At 41.2% G+C, this 8,592-nt stretch overlaps 1 protein-coding gene across 2 annotated transcripts; it reads right to left on the reverse strand.

The window, feature by feature from the left end:
- Positions 1 to 1,848: 1,848 nt before the first annotated feature.
- nsl1 (NSL1 component of MIS12 kinetochore complex) lies at positions 1,849 to 8,448 on the reverse strand. 2 transcript variants are annotated; one of them, XM_023840936.2, is made up of 8 exons: positions 8,223 to 8,448; positions 8,050 to 8,125; positions 7,492 to 7,622; positions 5,992 to 6,046; positions 4,814 to 4,881; positions 4,156 to 4,337; positions 2,355 to 2,459; positions 1,849 to 2,032 (listed from the first exon to the last, which is right to left on the reverse strand). In XM_023840936.2, the coding sequence occupies exons 1-8, from the start codon at positions 8,373 to 8,375 to the stop codon at positions 1,996 to 1,998; spliced, it is 807 nt and encodes a 268-aa protein (XP_023696704.1). In that variant the 5' UTR covers positions 8,376 to 8,448; the 3' UTR covers positions 1,849 to 1,995. The 2 variants fall into 2 exon arrangements, with proteins under 2 accessions (XP_023696704.1, XP_072559073.1); XM_072702972.1 differs by lacking the exons at positions 1,849 to 2,032; positions 2,355 to 2,459 and having other exon boundaries at positions 3,835 to 4,337.
- Between the last annotated feature and the right edge of the window lie 144 nt (positions 8,449 to 8,592).

The following is an 8,592-nucleotide window of genomic DNA, read 5'->3' on the forward strand; positions in this document are numbered from 1 at the left end:
ACTGGAAGTCATCAGGTTGATGAGTGCATTCTCTGAGGCACTGCGCGTCTGATGTCAAAGCGAGAAGGGAAAACTGGAATAGAAAAGGGGAAGCGCTAATGTTGCACTCCAAAAATGTCCAGACTGCAGCCTGGGTGCCTGTTTGCGGAAGTGCGACACCCCAGAGTGTACAGTCAACCTTCAGTAAAGTTCTGTATCCAAACAACAGTCACATGGAGCAAAAGAAACCTGTCACCAGTCTTGCTGCAGGTGTTCGAGTGTTTTTAAGAGCACTAACATCTGGAAAAACCTTGGCAGCTCCGAACATGAATGGGACCCAAGTAGACATTAGCTGGCTCACTAATTGACATGTGGCTGTTAGAACCGCAGTCACAGCATTTAGGAGAATTATTAGCCAATCAGATTGCTTTTCAGCGTCGATGGTGTTTTTTTTTTTTTTTGTTGATCACACAGCCTGTGAATAACCTTCTGTCCGAACGTAGGCCTAGAAAATCATTTGGCAGGAAGCAGAGTGCTAGTTTTTCGTTTGTACTTTTGTATCCGCAAACGTTACTGACAAAAAAAAACATTTCCCATTCATCCACTGTCTAGAAAAAAAAGGATGTTTGTATACAACGTTATTGTATAGCACTGTATGCAGTCCTAATGTCCCTGGATAGAAAGTTGTCTACCCAGAAGACAGCGACACCAGTACGGTAGAACATGCCAGCTCCAGACACTGAGAGCCAGAGTCTGAGCCCTAATCACGAAGGTATGAGCCAGAGGTGGTCGTTTCTGGGCCAGTTCCTCAGCTAATGTCGGCTTTTCATTAATATTAACAATACCATCATTTGTTATGCAACTCTAAATTACCTGTAGATTTTGTATGTGTAGCCATGTATATATTACATTGTAGGAACCAAATGTCCCCACAATGTGATAAAAAAAACTTATTTTTGACCTTGTAGGAACATTTTTCTAGTCCCCACAAGGGGAAACTCAATTTTATGAGTCCGTGAATGCAATAAAAAAAAAGAAAAACTAAAAATGCCGAAAGTCTTGTATTTTGTTTGCTTACTTTTGGTTAAGGTTAGGCCTGAGTGGGGGTACCTAATCTGTGTGTGTGTGCGTGCGTGTGTGTGTGCGTGTGTGTGCAGTGTCTGCCCTCCAACTGACTGCCATACCCCCCAGGTTGTCCCCTGCCTGGAGCCCCTATCCTACCTGGATAGGATGCAACTCAGCGTGACGCTGAAAAAATGCTACAGAATAAAGATGGATGGATTTGATACTGCAGTTCATAACAAACATAAATGCATTTTAAACCCAAAAAAATGTTTATGTGGGGAGTTTAACCAGTTCCAAAGAAATATACAAATAGCTATATATAAAATCAAGGACAACAGCTTTTTAAATACTGCAAATCCACCAATTATTTTATTTGTTATATAAAAGAGAAAAACTCCCATAAAAAAGTACAGAACAGCTTACTCCACAAAAGGTGTCGTGTTACATTCAAGTAATGCAGATTATAACATTTACTAATACATACGGATAATTATGCATAAAGATAATAGATCAGGACATCAGGTGGGTTTGAACATGTCTACCATGAATCATGAATCACAAGACCATAGGGACCGATGATGATGTACAGATGGATGCAATTGGCAAAGACGTTGCTTCCACTGAACACAGCTCAGCCCAAATGCAACACATCCCACTGGAGAATGACATGCTCCTTCAGCCTTTGGAAATTCTTCCCAATCTCCGACGGTTTGCCTAGGGACTGAGTCCAGGGCTCGTCGATTCCTGACCTGCACGTAGGATGTGAGAAGAGCTTGAGTTCGCCCTGACCATGACTGCCGTTCTACCTAGGGAGACCCCCAGAGAGGAGCTCCATCCTCGTATGTGACATCAGGCCAGCAGAGCAGTGCATGATGAGACAGAGGGGCTCGTGCGCTTTCAGAGCCTCTGTCAGGCGCCTCTGCTCCTCCGTGAGAGTCTGCACCTCCTTCCTCAGCAAGAGGTTCTCCTGCTCCAGACATTCATACTCCTGCAGGAGGGACACGAAACAGTCTGATCAGGGGCTACTATAGGTTTTGGGCCCCAAGAAAGCAACCCGGACCAATCACGTTACAAACTTCTTAGGGCCCATGTCATTCAGCCTCAGGACCAATTATGACAACATGCAAACTCCACGCATAGAACACTGGTGGAGATTCAAACCCTGGTCCGAGAGGCGTGAGGCAAGAGCTAACCACATGTTTTGCAATTTCTTACTTATTAATTGCGTAGTGCCGGTTCTCGTTGTTTGGAAAAAGGAAGGGGACGACCGAACCGAGTGGGCGCAGAGGACGGTGACCCTGCTGAGGTACCTCGTGCAGCCTGTCAGCTCGCTGTGTCTGTTTCTTGCGACTTCTCTGTGCCGCTGCCCTGTTCTTCTCTCGCCTCTTATTCCTTCGGTCATCATCCTCGTCCTCCTTATTTAAAACATCGATAAATAGACCCATTTTAAACCAAGTTAAGGGCAGGAAGAGGGGTACTGCACACTAATAATCTAACGCCGAAAATGCTGCGAGCATGATTAAGTCAGGTTCCTCGCACAATATACATATATACAGGCCTATTTTAAATACAAATAGAATACAATGCTAAATACATTCCTACCTGAAAAAACATGTCCCCAAGTTTCAATTATAAAACATGTCTAGGCAAAATACTTTTAAAATAATCTATAGGTCTCACCTGAGAACAGGGCTTCCTTTACTTTAAATTAACGTAATAGATGGGAAGACGATAGGACACATTTCATACTAGGGATATAGCCGTCCTGCGTAATACGGTGAAATTTTAATTCGCATTTTAGAGACGGAAGGTAAAAAAAACTGCGTAATTTAACAAAACATTATTATTACTATTAAAAAATAGTATTGTCAGTACAACACAGTAACACGTTTAGAGTACATACTACAGTATTTCATCGCGCCTTTGCACACTAACATCTTTTGTCCGTCATCTATTATTAGTACCATTAGTTGTTCCTGGTACTGAGTGTGGTTTAACTGGTGTGTTTTCCAATGAATTTTTGCACGACTAAACAACTATTCAAATTCCACGAAACACAGCACGCAAAGCAATAATTCCCGTGAAGAACTTTATTGCTTTCATTTGCGCTACAGCGATCTCACCTCACATTCTGGAAGCACATGCAGATCGGCGCTTCTGTGCAGGAAAGCGCCCGAGACCCCGGCAGCCGACATGCCTCATGCAGCAGAGACTGACACCTAATCGCGTCCCGTTTGAGCGTTCGCCATGCCCAGGCTGAGCTTCACATGATGGATACTATAAGGCTCCATCTCCGCAGTCTCGGTGATGCAATCGATGCATCCCCCCCAAGACCAGTTTCACTTTTTAGAGTGGAGTTACTTCTTTCTTGAAATGGTCACCAGCGTTCTTTTAAGTCACATGTTAGTGCGTTTCTGCAATGTCTAGCAGTGTCGTCTAACGTTTCGGGAGGCTTTTAAGTTCGTCCTACGCTTAATGAAAACCTCTTTTCTAGTAAGTCTAGACAATGTATTTACCGAGGTTTGTATTTTAAAAAAAAATGTTATATAAGACATTAGGGAACTGGCAAAATGTTCCAGTGATCTCTTTTACGCATGTGATGAGAAATGTTTTTTTAACGGCAACACACGTTAAACATTAAAGTAGCACAATTAAATATACTTTCCAAATATGGCTGGCGAACGCCGTTAAAATTCCCAACTATCCAATGAGCAAAGAACTTGATGAGATCAGTCTGCTTGTGCCTTGTCTGGACCTAAAGCTTTAGTGCTCAAAAACAGTTTCCTTAAATCTGATCCAAATAAAGATGTATTTCTTTTGTCATATTTTTAAAGAATGCAACCCCTGCACCCACAAAGTTGTTTAACCCAATAGACAGCTTAACATCACAGCAATTTGAAAGACTTGTCAAGCTTTGCAATTTGCTTATATGGTTTCTTCCTCGTTTGGGCCAACCTCACCTTAATTTCATACTCATTACAAGCGCATGGGGCATTTTTCTGATAAACCAACAGGTAACAAGTAACACTGATTTAATTACAAGCAGGTCCGGGGTAAAGGCTTCATTATGGCTCTTCACATGTATTGTCTCTCTTTGGGTTCAGAACGTACATGCTGTTCATCTCCATCTCAACTGCAGTCCTCTTGAGGGGTCGTCTTCTGCCGTCACATGACTGCTCAACCCCCGAGAGCTTGCCGAACACCTCCTGGTGGAGCTCCATGGACTCGGCATTAGGCTGCATAGCCATTACCTGCCGGAGACCCTCGGCCTGCTGCTGGACAGTTTGGAGAGACTGGACATGGCGAGAGAATAGAGCGTTTGCAATTATGACAACACTTCAGTAGACGCACTGACTCTTACTGATTAAACAGCTACTCTATAACAAACGTAAGATAGTAAAAAGAAGAAAAAAAAAACAGAAACCAAAACTGCCCCCATCCATACAGAACCGCAAATGTTCCCTGAAACCCAAACTCAAAACGATCTTGTATGGAAGGCCAATTTATATACATTGGCCAATGGGAGATGGTTCCGATTGTTGTTTCATTAGATAACCAAAATACAGAGAATTATATCATTCTAAAATAAAACGAACAGCCCAGTGTATTATTTATGTAAAACAAACCAGGTAGTTAGTTTTAATACTAAGTAGAATATACAACTACAGACTGTTAGGACATAAGAGCCTGAGATGATGAAGTGAAAGCAGCGGTAAGCCAATTAGAGAAACTGGGTGCTTCTACAAATAAATGGAGATTGGAGGATCACCTTCATCACAGCAGCAGCCTGCCTGACCGTCTTGGGTACAGTCTCTGACAGACTGCTCACGGTGCTCCCTTGAGGGGGGGGTGGGGGAAGGGAAAAAGAGAAGAAGAAAAAAAATGAAAAGAGCATTACATGCCACAAAGTAAACACAGTATGGGGAATTTCAGAGCTTGAGAACATGAGAAGTTGTGGTACCTATCCACACAGCTCCGAAAGGCAATAGGTAAGAAAGTGGTCTTTCAGCTCAGGCCAGTGACCACGTAGACCTCAAATAGGGAAATGGCAGAGCGTCCTTGAACTCACTGTGGCCACCCGTACCTAAATTACTCTGCATATATCCTTAAATGAAAAACATGGGCGGGGATGTCCCTTTCCACAAAGGAGAAGTGAAACCAAAGGTCAAGCTAACACCTATTACAGCCAACAGGGCGTCCATGTCTGAGACCTGCACAGCGACAGCTAATGGAAGCCGGGTGACAGAAGAAAAACCAACAAAAGAGCAGAAAATAATGTAATAGAAATAAAGATTGTGCAACGAATTCCCAAGGAAGCAGGTTCCGCATTTGTTGTACTCTGTCAAAGTGACAAGACAGAAACCCATCAGTAACAATGCAGCCATCTAAAGGGTTTAATGGCACAAAGTAAGTTTTGGACAAGGTGTTATAGACAAATCAGTTATGCAATATGTAAAATAAGACATATCTGTAATACAATTAATTAAACCATGTGTTTGAGAGGATGCTCTCTAAACCGCATTAGCCAAAAACCCAAATGCTGTATTACTGTTTGGATTACAAAGCACTTGATCTAGTCATTTACAAGACATTCGTCAGGCGCTGACATCACCTTCAAGGGAAGAACCATCGAGAGTTTTTTGTTCCTATGCAAAGGTCCCCCGATCACAACTGTCAAATCAGACGTTATCAGGGCAGCAGGAACCAGACGAAACTCAAACAAAAGTATTCCAAGTACTCAGGATGAATGAAATTAACTATATTCAGTGTATAACATTTTTGCTGAGAGCTTTCCCACAACTTCCTCATGAGACACCACAAAAGCACAAGAAATATTTAAGAAATCGGGTCACTCTGTAACTTCAATGGGAAATCTAAACTAAGAATTATACTATTGATATTGCTGGTTGGGTAAAATGAAGTGTGCTGCCAAATTGTGACATTTACCTTGAATGGGATCCTTTATTATCTTTACTGGCTTTATTGCTTGTTCATACAAACCCTAAAACCAAAAGAAAATACATTAAAATCTAAGGATTCAATTCAATTCATTCTCATATAGCACCTTACACAACACATTTGGCCCAAAGCATTTAAGTGTGTGACGATATATTAGGCATGTTATGAGATGCAAAGTAGGATCACAGCACTGATATACATTGATACTGGTTCATGTAACAGACACACCAAATACAACAATCGCCAGATGGATATTATTAAGTTTCATTAAATTTCATCTACTCTTTTATAAGAAACAAAACTTCTGAGATTTTAATGATGATGTGTGGAAATATTTTGGATTCCATAAAGATGATATTGAACAAAAGCAAGTGATGTGGAAGCACTGCTTTATGTCAGCACCAATATCCTTGACGGTCTTTATACTGTAAGGTCTGTTTGGCGATATTTTATTTTGGGCAAATTTTCAAAATAATTTTGTCTCTTTAAATGTATAATATTTATTGCAAAAAATTCACACCGCAATACTTACAGCCCTAGCTTTCAAAGTTTTCAAAACACGTTTTAAACATCCTAAGGGAGACATCTAGTGGTAGCTTAGGGAAAGCTTCCGAAGGTGACGGTAACTACCCACGTAACAGCAGAGGTGGACATTTCAGATCCAGAAAGCAAAAATCCAGACCAAGATTTTGTTTCAACCAACCAGTTGAGTACTATGTGACTGTGCCTCAGAGTCTGAATTATAATCCTGGTCTGATTTGAACTTTCTGGACTTGAAATGTCCACCTCTGGTAACGGGCCTGTAAAATAAGGATCAGGATAACTATAAAAACCTGACTAACTCTAAATACGGTATTTTTTAAGATCTGACTGCGAAGTACAACATTAAGAACTTCAACTGTTAAATAAGCCTCCGCGGCATATTAAAACTAGCTCAATGCTGCCCTCTTGGGGAAAGCTGTGTAAATGATTTTCAAAAACAATAAAGGACGGAAATGAAAACCTGAAAAAGTGATAGGGCTGTAAGGCGTTTGCGTGCCCCGTAAAATTAATGAACGTTTTACGACATTCAGTGTTTTGCATTAGCGTCGCCAGAGGGGCACCCCAAGACCAGGATGGAGGGCAAACAACACGGGAAGAGCAGTGTTCACTGCCACCTACTGCCTGGAACTGTCTCCCCACTAAGGACAGCCAAAGGAGCACTACATCACTGAATTTAAAAATTCACCAGATAACAAAACTGGTTATAATGGGATATCACTTAAGGGTAAAGTTGCTCTCCAATCTTGCACTGTGCTACTCCAGCGGAAAACAAGATGTTCTTGTACTACTTGAGGAAAGTCAACCACATATTTTATATCTTCAAAATCGCTATCTATCTACATCCCTTACATTCAAGGCGACTGCCCACTTCCCTGTTCTGAATATAGGAAACATAGAAAACCAGCTTCTCCTCCTCAAAATGTGTCAGTAGAGACTACATCATACCATAGTTTCTCGTTCTGCCTTCAGAGCACGGACGACGTAAGGGAGGATCTGTTTAGGGTACCGTCTGCGTTTCAGGGACGTTTCCAGGATGTTTTCATCCAGCATGTCGTCCAGCTTCTTACAGTCATCATCTGAAAGCGCAATGGGCAAAATACATATCAAGGAATGCCCTTCGTAACGCGTTGTTAATTACTGTAATCGCCCAAACCAGTGAGATCATGGTTTATGACATGAAGCTAAAACACATTTCTCATTCTGGCGTTCATTTGGAGCAGAACGTTATGCTCTACTCTACATCATCATTACTACTGTAATTATTAAACTTACAAAGGACCATTAGCACGCCAACAACCACAGTTTTCCTCCAAGAAAAAGGAGACTTACACTGCAAGTGAACATAACCAAAGGTATTTTAACAATGCTAACGAGTGAAACATTTAAAATTACAGAAAAGCACATAATCTAACAAACGCCATAGATTATACACTCAAATGTCACACTATACAAAACACGTAGGTCACCCTGATCATTCTGGGATTAATACATATGAAAACATACCTTCGTCCTCATCGGGTGCCTCATCCCATGTTTCGCCATTAATCAGAATGTTTTCCTTCACTCCAGCCTCAAAATTCTGGAAAAAGTTACAACCTTTATTTACTGGCAGTACCAAAAACAACGTATATTTAACTGTTTCCCGAAGCCTAATGAAAATATAGAAGCCATCTCACCCGCATCAATTCCTCCAGTAATAGCTGCTTAGTCTCCTCAGAAATACCTGTTTGTCCATCTAATACTTTATTCAAGAGTTCACGATACTTTTTCAGTTGCTCGCATGCTTGCTTTTTCGACGCCAGCTTGATCCTGTGATCTTCTTTCTCCATTTCTTCGCAAAAATAATCAGTTCACCACTCAAAAGTTGAGCGCCATTCGTTTCAAACGTCAGTAAAAACCGGAAGTGAATGACCTACCAATGCTGAAATCTTATTGGCCATTTTAGAGGAGGCGGGATTTGACTTCTTATTGAATGTAATAGTTTATATTTTACGCACGTTTACATGTTTCAGTAATATATGTGTTTTAAGGTTTTCTACTGATTAA

Source organism: Paramormyrops kingsleyae, chromosome 19, assembly GCF_048594095.1.
Source record: "Paramormyrops kingsleyae isolate MSU_618 chromosome 19, PKINGS_0.4, whole genome shotgun sequence".
Classification (NCBI taxonomy): domain Eukaryota; kingdom Metazoa; phylum Chordata; class Actinopteri; order Osteoglossiformes; family Mormyridae; genus Paramormyrops; species Paramormyrops kingsleyae.

Excerpts from the sequence above, each read along its gene's own strand:
- nsl1 (XM_023840936.2), bottom strand. The coding sequence starts at position 8,375 with ATGGAGAAAGAAGATCACAGGATCAAGCTGGCGTCGAAAAAGCAAGCA. Across the intron at positions 8,126-8,222 it reads TACTGGAGGAATTGATGCGG|AATTTTGAGGCTGGAGTGAA; the intron begins GTGAGATGGCTT and ends AACTTTTTCCAG. Across the intron at positions 2,460-4,155 it reads GAGATGGAGATGAACAGCAT|GAGGACGAGGATGATGACCG; the intron begins GTACGTTCTGAA and ends GTTTTAAATAAG.